Here is an 18,251-nt window from a genome sequence, read left to right as displayed (position 1 = left end):
GAGCCCTGCACTGCTATGTGCCGGTCTTCCTCTCTGGCGCCGGGGCTCTCTCTTCACCACGGGAGCCCCGAAAGGGGACAGGCACTGCTTGCCACGGCTGCACACACCACCACTGGGCAGGAACCGGAGGGCACACAAAAGTTGCAGGTACTGCGCATGTGCGGGCAGCCTTCATCCTCCAAGGTCTCCTCCCCGGGCCAGATGTAAAGTTGCTTTCTGTTTTGCTTGTTTTTGTTCATTCACGCAATGGCATGGCAACAGCTTGTTCCGATTTGGCAACTTTGTGAGGCTTCATCGGTAGGTATTTAAGTGTCTCTGCATCGTTGCGCTACACTGGACTGCTAATTACTCTCATTGTGGGATTATTTACCAATGTACGCCGCAGCATAAGACGCACTACACTTTTATGCCATTAGTAAACGTTACTGCTTTACTATATTTAAACTTTTGATGATTTCACAGTTGTAGTGCTACACTGCACTGTAGGGCATTAGTAATTAACCGTGTGCTACCAGTCGTACTTCTCTGCGCTGCACAGCTGATATTTAACTCTTTCAGGAGGACACTGCTGCCGCACTGCACTGCAGCGGTTAACCGTGCACTACTAATCGTGCTTCTCGGCGCTGAACTGATGATATTTAACCCTTTGGTTACACAGTTAAACTGCTGCACTGCACTGCAGCCCTGCAGTGGTTAACCTTGTGTTGCCAGTCACGCTTCTCTGCGCTGTACTGCTGTGTTGTTTACCTTTTGATGGTTGCCCAGTTATACTTCTGCGCGGCAGCGCTTCTAACCGTATCCTACCAGCCGTCCTTCTCTGCGCTGCACAACAGATGTTTAACTTTCAGGAAGACAGTTCTACTACTGCACTGCAGCGATTAATCTTGTGCTACTAGTTGTATTTCTCGGTGCTGCACTGCCTATATTTAACCCTTTGATAGTTACGCACCGTAGCACTGTAACAGTTAACCTTGTGCTACCAGTCATGTTTATCGGCGCTGCACTGATGATATTTAAAATTAACCCTTTGATTGTTACACAGTTATACTGCTGCAGTGCAGCACTGCAGTAGGGCATCTCATGCACTGCTGTGATGTGATGTTTACTGTTTAATGGTTACACAGTAATACTACAGCACTACATTGCAGCAGTGCACCGATCAATCTTGCGCCGCCAGTCGTGCTTCTCAGTGCTGCAGTGCTGTAATATTTACCCTTTGATGGTTACAGACGTATACAGCTGCGGTGCCCAGCAGCACTACAACAATTAAACTTGTGCTACCTGTCCTGCTTCTCGGCGCTGCACTGCAGTGACGCGTACCTCTTGTGAGTGTATTTCTTGCTCTGCTCTTTAAGGCACACCTCACAGGACAGAAACAAAGCACTGTCCATGGCAGTAAGGGCCAGTAGGAACTTTACTCCTCCTTAAGCGCTTCTGGCGGCAGCAGTGGTACCATTACCGCCATCATTACTGCAGAATGCAGCGGTGTTAAGCGAGTTACCGCTGGTGCATTCCATGCCTGGTGTTAATAAATATCAGAGGTTACCAGTAGCGCGGCAAAGATGTCCTGGGCCCTGCAAGGAAGGAAAGTGTCCCCTTTGACTGCTGAAGGGGTAGAAAATTGCAGCATTAATCAGGGTTTCCATTGCCCCGGTGGCACTGTACCTGCTGCATCAATGGTAGCTGCACCCTTGGAGTTACCCTGAAGTGTCACACTGGCAGTGTTTACCTGCTCCCCAAGCCTTGTGCTCCCTAGATCCAAATGCTTTCGGTTCAGTTCCCCGATCTCGTACCGATTTAATAAATATAAACACAAAAGATTGTCTATACTTTCTAGGTTACGGAGATCCTATGATGCGAGGGCAGCAATCTGACGGACTCAGCGCTTTTTAAAGTATTGTTATAAGAAAGTAACATTAATGGTTGCACTTTCTCTCGTCTTCTCACACCAACATTTGTCAATTAGTCGCCAGGGAGGCCTAATAATCTATACCTTGTGCCGATTACACATCCCTGGCCCAAGTCCCCTTCTCCAGCCCAGAAGCCGGCGCTGCTAATGCCCAGGGGGTGATAAATGCATTCACCGAGGGGGAAACCCACGTTCATTAGCATTTCTTGTGAACTCCCCCTCTGCTTGTGTGTACACGTGTAATTAAGTGTTGAAGGTGGGGGAGAAACTGAGGTCTTATTTACACTTCTGTCTGCTGCACAGGGATTCTGAAAAGAAACAGAACCCAGCAGATTTTATTATAGAAGTGAGGCTTACGTTTGATGTCACCGCATAAAAACAATGTTTGATGTTACCGCATAAATGCAATGTTTGACGTTACCGCAGGAAGACAAACTGTGACTCAATGGCGCGTGACTGTTTGAGACATTTTCTTCTCCTCCTCATTCTCGATCCTTGTACCTCAAGCTGCTCTTCTCCTCACTCTCCGTCCTTGAGCCTCACTCTGCTCTCTTCACACTCCTTCCTTGTTACCTATGTATTTGGAGTAACTTGTAACAAATAGAGCAGAGGCTTGTGCCAGAGCAAAGAAAGCAACGAAAAGCGATGGCTGTGTTTTAATGCGAAGTGTATTTTTTTTTTTTATTGCCAAATGGTTTTGTGTGTGTTTGGCCGAAAGTAGTGTGCCTGGTTCTACCTACCCTCTTAAAGTGACAGAACTACTGCTCTGCATTTTAGAAGTTAGGGAGGTGTAGTGATTGGATCAGAATTACAGGATCCGTGTCTGAAGTACTAAACCCCAGGTCTTAAGCCGGTCCCAAGGTTGATTCCCAATCCCCCAATACTCCTTTACATATCTTGGGCTCTCTCTCTCGGCTCCTCACTACCACCCTTTCCTCTTTCCCCTGTGCTTGCTTATTTAAATCACATTACCATAACCCAAGACTGCAAATGTTACTACACTACACCCAAAGCGTTCCCCATATACCTCAGCAAGGACTGCAGCTTTATGCTATTAAGGCAACTTCCATGCTCACTGATGCCTCGGTGTTATACTCAGGGACTAGAAAAACAAGCCTTTGCAGTGCAATAGGTCTCTCATTTGCAAACATTTGAGCTATTGGCATTGTAAATGACAGTGCCTTTTATTTATGTTTTGAAAACGTGCAAGCGGTGCCTAAACACGCACTTTGTACTATAAGTTGTAATTGTTGCTTACGAGAAGCAAGGCTGGCAGTAAAAGAAGCACAGTTACTGTCAGCCTTGCTTCTATTAAGCAACGTTTATAAGTACAAAGTGGGTGTTTAAGCACCGCTTTCAGGTTTCAAAACATAAAAATAGGCACTGTCATTTACAATGCCAATAGCTCCAACTGTCGCAAATGCGAGACCTATTGCATTGCAAATGCTTGTTCATTATACAGTGTGTAAGGGCATTAACATTTAAGGGAAGAAAGGACAAATGGTTGGTGACTGCAATGGATTTATTACAATCTATACTACAAGCACTACACTGCCATATCAATAATCAGTATTATCAGATGCAGTGTGTTATCACCAAATCACCAACTGGTTACAGCATTCAGTGTCAGGTAGCCCCAGGGGTTTCAGGCTATTCAAAGCAACAAAGACAAAGTCGTCTATACATCGAGTTAGACATCACCATGGATGCATACAAGTGTTATGCACATGTTGAAGGACTATGCTAGATGTTCAGTTATCATATTCAGTGTTTCATCCTGAAGTATGATAGACAGTGAGTGCCATTGAGTGAGAAATGATTAAAGCAAGAATCAGCATCAAGGAAACAGTTCTATTTGATTTGTAAATAATAAAGTGTCTTTAGTTCTTTACTGTACAAAATGTACATTCATATGCATCCATCAGGTATAGCTGTGACAAGAACAGACTATATATGTTCCTCCCCTATAACATATGAATGTGTGCCTCAACACATCCCTGGAAGAATGTCATCCATGATCCACACTAACCCACATGCTGCACTGTGAATACTCAAGATATTCCCCAAAGAAGATTTAAACAGAAGGAAAATCAATGTACATTTTTAATATGGGAGTGAGGGTTATGTATGCATGAACATAGCTATTGATTTACTTTCAAAGCAAATAGTGACTTTATTTTTTAACTTTCATTACTTTGGAGCCTGTCTGGTACAGTGATTCATTTTCCACATCACATGGGTCTGAAAGCTGATGTGGTCTGAACAGTGGTTTCTGAGCAAATAATGTAGAAAGTATTGTTAATATTGAAGATGGACCTGTCATATGACTGAGGGAGGAACATAGGCTGCTAGGTTCTATATAATTATAGGAGCTCTGTATGTGTACATTCACCTGAGACTGAGCTGAGTATTGCAGAAACAGGCTCAAACATCTCTTTCATCATGAAGCTATTTGTTGTCCTCATTGTTCTGACGTTTATCTCCTGCACTGGTAAGTTTATATTCAGTTACCTTTATACATGAGGTAGATTAATAAACATCTTTTCATAGGGTAGGAGAGGAAGTTTCAGTTCTTTTGTAGGAAAATGCCTGTATGATGCTTTTACAAAAATCTGTTCATTGCAAATGTATTTACAAATGAATGTGGGTTTAGTCGGTGATCTAATTGTGTATATTTTCCTTGCATTTCTAAGTGTATTTACAACAACATTCTAGGAAAATTAAGCCATAACAGTAAGCTGTAAAGCAACAACCCTCCACATTAAAGCACATTAACTGCATTTCTAACCTACCCCTTTCCTCAGGCTTTTAAGACTCAGAGCAGACATATTTGTGGATTTTCTTTAGTTGGAGGTTATCACGATCATCTGTTATTTAAATTTTCCCTCCTCCTTGTGGAGCAATCAGGTGAAGGGCAGAAGATTGAGAGTGTTTTTTTCAGTGGTATCTTTCCTGCTTGGGTCTAATAGGGCCTGCGATGGGCCTTGGGCCAGAGACTTAACTAGAGTAAAAAGTATTTTATTAAAATACCAAGAGATCACTCTGTACAGCATCAGTAGGTTTGTAAATTTGCACTGGAAATATCATTACAATACAATATAACATAGCACAAGAAGAGATACCACACAACATTGACATGAACGAAATTGTCATTAGTAAAATGATAACAACAAAAGAAATTGTAAAATATTTCCAAGATGAACTAAAATAGATTCTTTGCAGGCAGATGTCTTTTGTGTTGCTTACCATTTCTAATCTCTCCAGAATCCAATCTATTCATGGGTTTTCTATATGAGGGCAACAATTGGTGGTTACATTTATTTGTGGAATGTATCTATAAACAAGCCGCCAGCATGTGGCAGGGAACCAAACTTTAGCTCTGAATGTCGCTTAATAGTAGTTAGGCATGAAGGATTACGAAGGTTGAGAGGACATACCTTTGAGATGGTGTGATTAATTCTGCTGATGATAGTGTTATCAATAAGGAATCCATATATTAATAACTGCAATATTGATTAACTTTCCTTTTTTCTGCTTCCTATTTTTTGTTTTGTAGAATCTTTCGAGGTACATCCAGAGGTAAAAAGATGTCATAAATATACGTTTTGCTTTGTGAAGTTCTTTAGAATGTGATTTCCAAAAGAGGTAGATTGGGTGAAGTAAATTTAATTTTAGAAGAGACAGAACCAGATACTTTTGCAGAAAGGCACCTGCCCCTATCTTTTATATGGAATTGTTTTATCCATTTTATTTAGATTTCTTTGTATATAAAGGAAGACACATACTGGCACATGCATCAATATTGCAGGTTGCGATTCCTTAATTGCTAAAAATAAAGAATCGTAACTAAGGAATTGCAAACTGCAATGCATCAAGAAATTGCTGAAAAAATAGCGATTTCTTAAAATTCCTTAATTGCGATTATCTAATTGAGAATCGCAATTAAGGAATACCTCCCCATCCATTCCTATGGGCCTAGAGGCCCATAGGAATAAATGGAAAGAGATTCTTAATTTGCAATTCACAATTAGAAATTCGCAAATCAAGAATGCAATTTCAAGGGTGCAGGGGTGCCCCTGAAATCTGCTTAGAAGTACATTTTGCACACTGTAAAATGGAACTTTGAAAAATGCACTTTAGTGCATTTTTCAAAGTTTTTGCAAATTACCATGAAGGTCAACTTCATGGTAATTTGCTCTTCTTATTTGCGAATTCGCAAATTTTTAAAGTTTGATGCATTACATTTAAGGAATCTCAATTTGAGATTCCTTAAATGCAATCGCAATTTAAGAAATCGCAATTTTGCAATTTCTTAAATTTCGAAAATAACAAAAATGATAATGCATCTCAAAAACACTTTTTGTGATGCTCCAGCGGTGCAGACTACAAAATCATATCTATGAAGCCACACAAAGCCCCTATGCTTAGCTGTGAATTACCTCATAGATATGAAGAAAGGCAAATCAGAGCAAATTACTGCATTGCCTTACTCTGGGCCCTGGAGGCATTTCATGGGCAGTGCTGTGGGTGTTCACATGCAACACCCATGGATTTTGATACTTCCCCAGATTTACAAGACCTTGCAAACCAGGGGAAGTGCCAAATCCTTATGCCTCCCAATGTGAAGAGTAATGAGGGGAAATTACTCTATTTCTCCTTGTTTATTATTATTATTATTATTATTATTATATTTATTTTTATAGAGCGCAACAGCTACCCTAAGGTTTCCCGGCGCTAAGAAAGAGGCTGAAACAGGTAACAAGGGGAAAGGGACAGTTGAGCAGATGAAGTTTAGTTATTGGTTAAACAACCATGTCTTCAGGTTCTTACGGAATTGCAAATAGCATTCATTTGTGCGGAGTTGGATTGGAAGGGAGTTCCATAACAAGGGGGCCAGATAGGAAAAAGAGCGACCTCCTTGTCTAACTCGATTGATCCTGGGTACCTGGAACTTATGTTGAGTCGAGGAGCGTAGAGTTCTAGTAGGGACGTATTGTTTAACCAAGGAGCTCAAATATGCAGGGGCCTTACCGGCCTTAATTCTATGCATGAAACATAGAGCTTTAAATTTTGCTCGTTGTTCAATCCGGAGCCAATGGAGACTCCGGAGACCAGATGACGTAGAGGATCTTTTTGGTAACATGCATATCAGTCTCACAGCTTCATTTTGCACTGTTTGGAGTTTCTTGGTAACATCCTTGCATACTCCCAGGTATAAGATGTTGCCGTAGTCCAGCCTAGAAGTAATTAGAGCTTGGACTACAGTTTTTAGTGTATTCTGGGGGAGCATCCACCTGATTTTCCTTAGCCACTTGAGTATGGTAAAACACGTAGCTGCCACTCTGACCGTTTGCTGTTTCATAGATAGGTTTTCATCAAAAATGATGCCCAGGTTGCGAGCATTGGTAGAGGGGGTGGGTGTCGGCCCCATCTGAGAGGGCCAATGTTGTGGGCCCCACAAGGAGGTTTGTTTTCCAAATAAAAGTAATTCCGTCTTTCCTCCATTGAGTTTTAGCTTATTCTCAAACATCCAATTGGCAATGTTGGAGAGGCCCAAATGGAGGGAAGATGGGTTGGAATGTGCATTTGCCGAGAGTGAGTAAACAATCTGGGTGTCGTCAGCGTATGAGTAAATTGTCAACCCAGATTGTTCGGCTAAACGGGCAAGGGGACTGACGTATAAATTAAATAATAAAGGGCTGAGTATCGAGCCCTGGGGAACCCCATAAGGTTGATTATGGGGTTGAGAAGAGGATGTGGCCGAAAATACTTGAAAAGTTCTCTCAGAGAGAAAACTACTAAGCCAAGCCAGTGCTGGTCCTGTGATACCATAGGTTTGCAAGGTGTTAAGGAGGATGGTGTGGGAGACCGTGTCAAATGCGGCACTTAAGTCGAGTAATATAAGTGCCACGGTCTCCCCTTCATCCACTTGCCGACGTATGGTTTCAGAGACACCAAGTAAGGTGGATTCCGTTGAAAAACCTGTCCTAAAACCGGATTGGGATGTGTGAAGAAGGTGATTGGATTCTGTGAAGTGAGTGAGTTGGGAGACAATATGTTTCTCCAAAATTTTGGAGAAAAGGGGCAACAGCGAGATTGGACGGAAATTAGAGGGGTCGTTTGGATCTGCGGTAGATTTCTTTGGAAGAGGTGAGACCATGGCATGTTTCCAAGCTTTAGGGACTTCAGCCTCTCTCAAAGAACTGTTCAGAAGCTCTAAAATGAGCGTGAGGGAAGGGGTGTCAAGTGAAGGAAGGATTTGGGGGGGGAAAGGGTCAAGGGGAGAGCCAGACTTAATAGTTTTTATAATTTCGTGTAATGAAAGCAAGTTCAGGGGGACCCAGTTGGTTAGAAGCTGGGGGTGAGTGGCTGAGACGGGGTGATTAATAACTTTTCCTGATTTGGACAAGCTTTCCGGGGAGTTCGGGACTGATGGAGGACTATTTGGGTCTTTGAACTCCTCATAGATTTTGTCGATTTATTTTGAAAGAATTCTGCCAGAGCATTGCACTGTGCAGAGTCTAGGGAGGGTGCTTTTGGTTGGCAGGATGAACCAGATAAATCCCGGATGATTTTAAAAAGTGCTTTTGTCCTCCTTTTACGTTTGCTGCATTATGGAGCACACATAGAAAGAGGATACTGCCTATTAGGATTGTTTCTCTGCATTAAAGGGCCACTTCCTGTGCAAAAACAATCCTGCCGACAACACAGGCCCGCTTTCACTAAGGTACAAGGGTGCCTGCATGGGTGCTAAGCTGCAGAAATTGCAACAGCACAGGTGGGAATTACATGGATGCAACATATTGCATAAATATGGTGCATTCTTGCCCTTTTACTTTGGTATGGGGCAGCACACCAAATCCACATAAATGAGGGCCTACATATATATTGTATTGTGTGTAGAGGTAAGTGAGTGGGTGTGAGTTACTATATTGCACAATCGCTACTAGTATAATCAGATGAAATACAAAATTGGCAATTTATGTGAAATACTGATCCTGGGGTCTCATGCACAAAAATGGCACAAATAAGCATTTCATACTAAAACAAATAATAGCATGCAAACCAGCATGATGGTTGGAACAGGTGCACATCGTTTTTGAACAGTAAGCTGTTCTCAGAATCCACCATGCTCTTTTGTAGCTGTCTTCTCTAATCAAACCATATTCATTCTATTCCTGTCCACTTCACATTTTTTAACTTTATTTTCACTTTTTCGTCTCCTTAATGCACCCCTATGCTTCTATTTGTCATCCCTCCTTTGCATGGTACATGTGGCTCCTCAATAATAGCAACATTTCTCCTTATTGCACCAGGAAAAAAACTGGTTTACCCAGGTCTTAATTTTGGAGCTGCCCCAAAAAGTATGCCACCTTTGTAAATATGGGCAGCGTCAAAATAAATGGGTGTTGCGGTGGAACGTCCACCACAACACCCATTGCCCTCCACTTTCACAATAAGTATAGCATGAAAGGGAGCCGTATTTAGAAGGCAGCGTTAGGCCACAATAAGTGGCTTAACACTCCTTGTAAATAAGGTGAAGCCCTTATCACTACCACAATGTCGCGGAAAATGATGTTTTGGGGGATATAGGGGCTTGTAAATATGCCCCTGGGTGTTTCACCAAAACACAAGTAAAATGTGTAATCATTAATAACTTCAGGCATCCAAAACCCCAAAATGTCCATCGTACCTTAATTTCACTCAGTCCTGCCGGGAAACATCCTTTACCCAACAGGAAAAATCACAAACTGCCTTTTCTCCCCAGTCACTACCCTGACTGCAATGTTATCACACATTCCTTTACCACAAAACTCTTTACAATGACTTGCTTTAGCTGTTCCATTGCTGAACTAGTGTTGGATTTTATGTACAACACCTTCCCTACTGATACACTGACTGGAGTTGAAATAGTAATTTATACTATTCAAAAGTCCAGTGCCCCCCTAATGTAAGTTGTTGTAACAACTTTTGTGGTAAAGTAATGCGTGGTAACATCACAGTTAGAGTAGTGACTGTGGAGTAAAGGCATGTATGGGAAATACATGCAGGGTTCCATCATAAATCATCACTCTCCCTGTTCAAATCCTAGGCCAGCAGTAACAAATAAATGCAATACAAATTAAAAACTAGTGTTGGATGATACAGAGACAACTGCAGATGCAAACAAAGGGTGTGAAATGCTTTTCCTCCAGAACCTAAATCCAAAATGACCATGGGCTGTGAAAACACAAAGGAGAGTGTTAAGGACAGGAAGAGGAAGTTGCATTCATGTGTACAGTAGCCTCACATTTTTATGGAATTCCCTCGGTGTAAACACAGAAATAAAATAAAATGCATTTGACGCTCAAAATTTACCCACACGGTTCACTCTGGTAAAAATATTAACGCAAAATTGCTTTCACTGGCGCTTGAATTAAAGAAATACTGCTGGTGGTTGGATTGATTGTGCAGTGGCTATGTTCCTGGGATACTTTTTTTCCCACTGAGTGATAATATCATGCATGCAAAGGGGCATAATGGCATAACTTCCAGCATTATGTATTATTTTCCCCTGTGCAAAATTTATGAGATTATGTTAAATTACACTGGTGTAAAATAGTTACACTGAGGCCAAGTATTTAGAGGGGTAGAAGAAAACTAAGATTAGCATCTTTACATGGTAGAATACAGATCTTAATACTGGATGACACCCGTAACTATGTGAAAAAGTGAGGCGTCAGTCTATCTGGTGGAGCGTGTGGCAATACAGCCTACTTTGAAAGTACATTCCCAATTTCTGATCTCCGATAACTTGCGACTTATTTTGAAGTTCCTGAGCCATTATATATCCAATGAAACATCCTTTCATGAAAGAGTCGTACACAAAGATTGCTGGTCTTAATGCATTATCAGATGCCAACTCTGGTTTCTGTCTTGTTGCTCCCTGGTCTCTGGTCCTGCTGCTCTGTGTGTGAGAGGTTCTGTGGCTCTGTATTACATGGATTTCCCTGTATACAGGGAGAAAATTGCCGCAGGCAGACTGCAACTGCCCTACTGGTCGAATGTATGCAGGGCCTCTTTGGTCAGAAGCTTTCTAGTACCACCACACCTTTCTCTGGTGTGCGTCCAGTGGCATTGCTAGCAAAGGTGTTCATGACACATATGGTGCCAAAGGAAAACTGGTGGTGTCACCAATAATAGGCAGTGGTAAAGAACATTGGCACATGCATGTGTGTATGTAACCAGAAGTATAATGTGAAAAATCAATCTACAGTCTACAAATTCAGGAATACATGATAAGCAATAGGCAGCATTATGACCAATTTTTAGTCAAGCCTCTAGCCTCCACCTCTCTCTTTGCTCATGTACTTTAAAGATGCTGGCTCCAGAGTATCTGTAGTAATCGACTCCAGACTGGTTGAGGTATTTCATGTAGATTTATTGTAAGTTGTTAAGTAGCCTGGAACAAGCCCCACCAGGAGCAACCAGCAGGCAGCTCAGCCCCATCATAACTGTGGCTTATCTTCAACCAGCACCCAACATTCCATGGTGCATCACAGTGCAGAGGCATTCCACTAGAAGGCATGAAGTGGGTAAAGGCATACATAGGAATATGCATTAAGTAGAATACAACAGTATCCCTGACAGGGAACATACTACTCTAGGTTATTGTGAGGAGACTAGAGTTTCTGGGTCCTTGATACCTTGGTATGAAAATACCAGACCTGGTAATGCCAGGCTCGGGAAGCACTGTACCCAGACTTAGATCTGGGGCAGGGGTAGAGTGATGGGAAAATAGGAATTATCTAACACAAAATGTGAGGGATTTACAAAAAAGTAAGGATAAGTTTAGGAAGAGACAGGGTTCTACAGTCAACCACCCACAAAAGACTAACCCCATTGCTCTTAACGAACTACACATCTAAGGTTACCATAACCCTAAAAGTGGCAAAACAGTAATAAATGTAGTCCAATCCAGCCCTAAGGTCATTAAAGAAATACACAAGGCAGCTCACAAGTACTAAAACAATCTCACAAAGAAAATAATGACATGAATTTTAAATAATACTTCATGATAAATAATTAAATATACATATAGATATTCACAGAAAAGACACAAGGGTTATAGGGAGTTTATAGTTATGTTAAAATATCAGTTAAAAATATACAGTTTTAAACAACCAAAACGACTGAGATTTCACAAGCATGGGCAGGGAAAAAAGATAGATTGTGCTGACCTAGGGTTGGAATCCACCAGCAAATTAAATTTGCATTGAGTCATAGGGGATGAGGTCTCTGGGGCGAATGGTTGGTTTGGAGAGAAGACTCTGTACATCCCCCTTACCCACTTAAATCTTATTTAAAAATGTGACAGCCTTCAGAATTCCAACCCACCCGAGGAAAATGTAAACAAAAACAGGGCTGACCTTTACTTTGGTGGTTCTGTGGGGTTCCTACAGGACTTCCATTGGACACCAAAATAGAAAAAGGATTTATTTTTATTTTAGTCCCGGGGTCCCTCTCGGAGCTCCCCACTAAGGCTAAGGGGTCGGGATATCCCTACCCAGCCCCTTTATGTTCTTTGTTAATCAAACATTTCAGGACAACAGGCTCCTGTAATGCCTGTTACAACATTTCTTTTCATGCATGTTGCAGCCAGTCAATCAGTGTGATCGCCCTGAAAAAACCCTCTCTGCCAATCAGAAGGCTTGAAGTTTTGAATTTCAGCCGAACGGTTCAGATATTTATACATTATGAACTTAAGTTTTCAAAAACTATTAAACAGAATCATACCAAATTACCAAAGCATCCTTTTTGGAAGAATATCTAACTTTCTGCCAAATTTGGTGCAATCCCATTCAGCTGTTTTGGTTGTGGTACTGTTAAAAAGCCCTTTGGAAATTGCATAGCTAAATTGCATTTTGGGACACAATTTGTTTCTCATTCCCCAAAATGGTATGCTTAGTAGCTGAACTTTCTTTTGCAAAGTTTCATCAAAAGGTGCCAAAGTTATTGGTGAAACAAAAAAATGCATTTCCTATAATACTAGCTGCAAACTATAAGTGCATATTCACTGGAAAAAAGGTTAAAGGGATGTTATAAATAGGAAATAGAAATAAAAAACCTTAGAAATTCACTGAAAGAACCAAGGGTTGCAGGGAGGTTATAGTTAGGCTCAGATTTCACTCGTACAAAACCATAGAGATGCAGCGGCTATAGTTACCTGAGCTAACTATAGCTTGCGTTCCCATAATACACTTCATAATGACCACACATATTACATAACTCATAACATGGTCAGTGACATCATTGATTACATCTCAAATGACATCACTGATGACTTAACAGATGAAATCACTCTGTGAGTGCAAGTGTTTCATAAATGTTTTTGAGACTTAAGGATATACACAAAACTACAACATAAGTTAAAATACTATTCTTCTATCCTAGTAATCAGCCATACTATTTCTATATCTCATCTGAGTGGCTGGTTGACTGTCTGTAAAAGAGTGTGAGTTGATGTCGGAGTTGCTGTATGGGTTTCTGAGTGGCTGTATGGATGTGTTAGTGGGTATGAGAATAGCTGTAAGGATGACTGAATAGCTGTATTGGAGAGTGAGTGGCTGTGGAAGAGACTGTATGGGTGAGTTAGAGGCTGTATGAGTGGCTGCAACGGTGTGTGAGTGGTCGTATAGGTATCTGAATGGCTGTGTAAGTGGTTATATGGGTGACAGAGTGGATGTGTGAGTGGTTGTATGGGCGAGTTAGTAGCCGTCAGTGGTTGTATGGATAAGTGAGTAGTTGTGTTAGTAGCTGTATTGATAAGTAAGCAGAAGTGTGAGTGCCTTTATGAGTGATTGAGTGGCTGTATGATGAACTGTATGTGTGATTGAATTTTTGTTTGAGTGGCTGCAAGAGCATATGTATGGGTGTGTAAATGTCTGAATGTCTGGATATGTATGTAGCTGTATTGGTGAATGAATGGGTGCATTAGTGTCTGTAAGAGTAAGTTAGTGGTTATATGAGGGGCAGTATGAGTGTGTGGTTATATGAGGGGCTCTAGGGTTGAGGTATTGGTTGTGTGAGTACTGGAATGGGTCTGTGAATTGGTATGTGAGCAGTTGTGAGATTGTGAGAGTAGGTTTATGAGAGATTCCATGGGGCGTGAGTGGGTGTGAGAGAGGCTCTTTGGAAGATGTCATCAGTGATATAATTTGAGATGTCATCAGTGATTTCATCAATGATGTCACTGACCATGTCAGTAGGGAAGTAATATGTGAGGCCATAAGCAGTGCATTGTGGGGTGTAAGGTATAGTTAGCTGAGGTAAGCATAGTTGTTGAATTTTACTGGATTGAACTAATGAAATCTGAACCTTACTATAACATGCCTGTAATTCGTTCTTTTCAGTAAATTTCTATGGTGTGTTAAAAATGATATTTCCTAACCCTAACGTCCCTGTAACCTTTGTTTTTTCAGTACATTTCTAGTATTTAAAAAAATAAATTCTAAATGTAACCTGTAACATTTCAAAATGAATGTGTGAGTGAGTGAGTGTAAGAGTGTCTCAGTGGGTTTGTGACTAAGCGTGTGGGTGTCACAATAGGTATGTGATCATGGTCCACCATGCTTGTCTATGACACTGCCCATGAAGGTGAAGGCCTCAATGTCGTCCAGTGTCCAGAGTGACTGCAGTTGGTGTTAGCTGTGTTAGCCTTTATGAACTTGGTGTTCCCCTGTGGATGTGGAGATCAAGTTGTGCTGATGTGGCTGCCACATTGTCGGTCTTCTCTTGCATCTGCAGAGAGGTATGGGAGAGGAGGGGCATGTTGTCCACTAAGTCCAAGTCGTTGAGCTGCATCCAAGGTTTCCACTGGATTCTGTTTTTTCTCCTTGCTGTGAATGTCATCATGATCTAGCCTATGGCTATCAGGAAGAGAAAAGACAAGAAAAACAACACTGGCAGACTTCAATTCTCACTAGTAAGACGTCTGTGAGTTGTCCTCCATGAACTATCTTTAAGGTCATTCCATTATAAGAGGTGCTGGCGATTCTTATACGTTTATCTGGCAGACAATAGTGGTAGAGGATTTTCCAGAGGGTCAGTCCGCCCAAGCTGTCAAATGCATTCTTATAGTCAAAACAATTCACATGGGAGAGTGTTCCATTCCATCGACTGCTCAATGAGTAGGCACAATGTTGCAATCTGTTATTTATTTGCATGATCTATGTCTGTGGAAGCTGGCTTGCTGGTCTCACAACTGAGCATCAATTTGTTCCCTCATCTGTTTGCCTGGGATTTATAGAAAAGTTATCCTCTGTAGTTTGCGCAGTTACTCGGGTTACCTTTTTGGGGGATCTTGATGAGATATTCCTCCTTCTAGTCGACTGGCACTTTTCCCTCTTACCAGATCCTTCCCAACATGGGGGTGAGCATGCCTGCTGATGTTTCAATGTCTGCCTTTAGTGCCTTGTAGTGATTGTTGTCAGGTCCAGCTGTCTTCCCATTTGTTCCTTGATTAGCCTGTTGCAGTCAATTTGCAAGTCCTTGTCAACTGGATGTATGTCTGGTAGAAAATGCAGTACAGCTGGTTCAGCAATTCTTCAAAGTGCTCCACCCATCTTTGTTGTTGGCCTTCCTCAGCCTCGATTGTCTTCACAGCTTTGTCTTTAACAGGCCTTTATGGCTCTCAGTAGCTGCTGGACAGTTTCCTTGTTATTTCCCCAACAAACTTGGTCTGGGTACCTAGTTTTCAAAAGTTAAAATAAGGAGGGAGGTGATTCAAGTGAAAGCAGCCCAGATTTGGAATAAACTCCCAAATTCTCCAAGACTAAACTCAAATCAAATGAGTTTCATAAACAGAAGGAAAACATGGCTCTTCTCCAAAATTAGCATGATATAATACAGTCTTTCTACCAATAACCTTTGCTGCAAGTAAGACCTTCTGAGTAAAATGACATTGCTACCATCCCAAAATGTCAGTTGGGTGAATGTTACTCTCCCTAAATCTTAAATATAAATATATATATGTCATCAAGTTCTTTCATAATTCCATGGTTTGCTGCTTCCTAGGCTTCTGTGGCAAGACCCTAGATGAATCTTTGCTTGTCTGCTGTTAAGCTACTCTTTGCTTCCTTTATGGTTTTGATGTACTCGCCTTGAGTACTTATGGCTTATGTTCGGCTGGTGCAGATTTGTAGCTTTCTTTTCCTTTCACACTTCGATTTTGTGGAGAGTCTTAGTGGATATCCATTTGTTATGGTGGTATTTCTTGGGACGCAGTACCTCCTGGCAGGTAATCCTGACCAGTCACTGATTCTTTGATCTTCGATCTACTGGGTCTCTGTGGTCCGCTAGTTCTTGCAGGACCTGAAACTTGTTACTGAGGGTAACTGAGTATTAACTGGTGTTGTGTGCATCCTTTAGGATTCTGGTGTTACATCACTGGTGTTGGCTTGCTGGTTCAAACCATCAATGCTTTCTTCAGCTTGTGCTTTAGCCTGGCCATTACATGGTGATGGTCTGATACCATATCTGCTCCTCTCAGTATTCTCACATCATACAGGAACCTATGGAGCTTCTTGGCATTACACACATGGTCAATCTTATTCTCACTTAAATGGTCTGGTGACACTTACATTTCCTTGTGTATTCTCTTGTGTTGGAATACACTACCGCCTATCACCAGACTGTTCAGGGAACCTTGATCTGTGAGCCTTTCACCAATCTCCTTCATGTTGCCAAGTCTATGGTTGCTCATGACTTTTTTTACCCAACGTTGCTGCTTCCAATCTTCGCATTGAGGTCTCTCATCAGTATGGTGAAGTCTCTCTCAAGGCATTACTCCAGAATGGACTATAATTTCTTCTCCTTTGCTGTCATTTATGGCTGCATAGCAATAGTTTACATTTGTGTTGATCCATTACTCTTTGTGCAGAAGGTCCCTGTGATGATTCTGGAAGTGAGAGCTTCCCACCCATTCAGAGCTCTGTCTGATGCTGGTGTTATCATCAGTGCTACTCCCTGAGTGTGCTGGGTCTTCTCTTGCGCATGTCCAGAATAAAGCAGCATTCTGCCTGGAGCCAGTCTTTTCTGTCTGGGCTGTGTCCACCTGGTCTCGCTGATGCCAAGTAGGACCAGTTTTAATTTTTTCATCTTCACTGCCACTTGGGCTGTCTTACATGTCTGGTACATAGTCCTCATGTTCTATGTTCCCATGGTGATGCTCTTAGTCATCTTTGTGGCTTCTAAGGATGTCTGGCTTTCACCTCAAGGCATCATAGCTCTCTGTGAAGGACATTCCTCTTTCCCCAAGGCTGGGATGTCTTTTGGTTGACATTTCTGTAGCAAAATTGTTTTTTTTACATGTTGGGGTAGCTAACCTCTCACATAACCCTCCTCCTTTTACACCTGGAATTTGGACCGGCCATGGCAGAGTTTCATCCCCATTAAAAGCATCAGTATATTGCAGGTCAAGCTGGCTAAGTGGCATCATTGTTACAGAAGGAACAACTTTTACACACGTGATTTCTTAACCGCTCCTGCCAAGAAGTATTAAAGGCATGATGCAGAGGAGAGCAGTTTTAGTCCTTCCTCCAACTATCTGACTAAAGGAGTGCACTGAAGTCCCACAAAGCAACCAACATGTAACATCAAGTTGATCTTGTTTTTGAATATGAAAGGAATTCATACAAGAGAGAACATGTGCATGATGGAATTTGAAACTTAGCAATCAAAGTATTATAAGAATAAGTACAATTCTCCCTTCCAATGGGTAGACTCAAGGAAGGCATACAAGTATCATAATGCATTAGGAGTTAAATCAACAAGAGGGCAAAACAAAAATTCAGAGTCAAAAATTGATTGGACCTTGTTTCAGAATATGGCAAGAATTCAAGTTTGTGAATGCGCATTGAAATGCAGCACAGATTTCAAAGTAGTGTTCACAATGGAAGAATGTCTTTAAGTAGTACCACCTGATGGTAGCATCATGTTTGACATGTTAGTACTGTAACACCATAACTTCATTCATGTGTAACACAATTGGAAGGGTAAAAGTCAACTGACAGTTGTCCTATCTTCTGAAAAGTAAATAAGCTCCTTTTTTCTTTTTTAATAATTCTTCCGGCTATGATCTGAGCAATCTACAAGTGCATTAAATTAGCCCATCTATGAAAACCTTAGACTTATAATGTGAATTGGATGCCAGAATACCACACATAGTGACAACATGTTTCACCAAAGGTATTTCCTGACAACATTACATACGCACAGAGGAGCTCATTCCACTGATGCTGCAGGCCTACCTCTCTCTCCAGGAATATATCCCATTTAGGGAGTCATGGGTGGGAGTTGCAGC

The 18,251-nt window shown here is 41.5% G+C and overlaps 1 protein-coding gene across 2 annotated transcripts in view; it reads left to right on the top strand.

Moving 5' to 3' along the window:
- Window positions 1–4,312: 4,312 nt before the first annotated feature.
- Window positions 4,313–18,251, top strand: part of LOC144773569 (uncharacterized) — a 993,958-nt gene continuing 980,019 nt past the window's right edge. For both annotated transcript variants that reach the window (XM_078658686.1, XM_078658677.1), the window contains exon 1: window positions 4,313–4,400. In XM_078658686.1, coding sequence (XP_078514812.1) covers window positions 4,352–4,400 — 49 coding nt within the window. In that variant the 5' untranslated portion in view covers window positions 4,313–4,351. The remainder of the gene's footprint in view (window positions 4,401–18,251) is intronic.

Source organism: Lissotriton helveticus, chromosome 8, assembly GCF_964261635.1.
Source record: "Lissotriton helveticus chromosome 8, aLisHel1.1, whole genome shotgun sequence".
Classification (NCBI taxonomy): Eukaryota; Metazoa; Chordata; class Amphibia; order Caudata; family Salamandridae; genus Lissotriton; species Lissotriton helveticus.
Note: the sequence above shows the minus strand (reverse complement) of the source record. Positions and strands in the feature narration are given on the sequence as shown.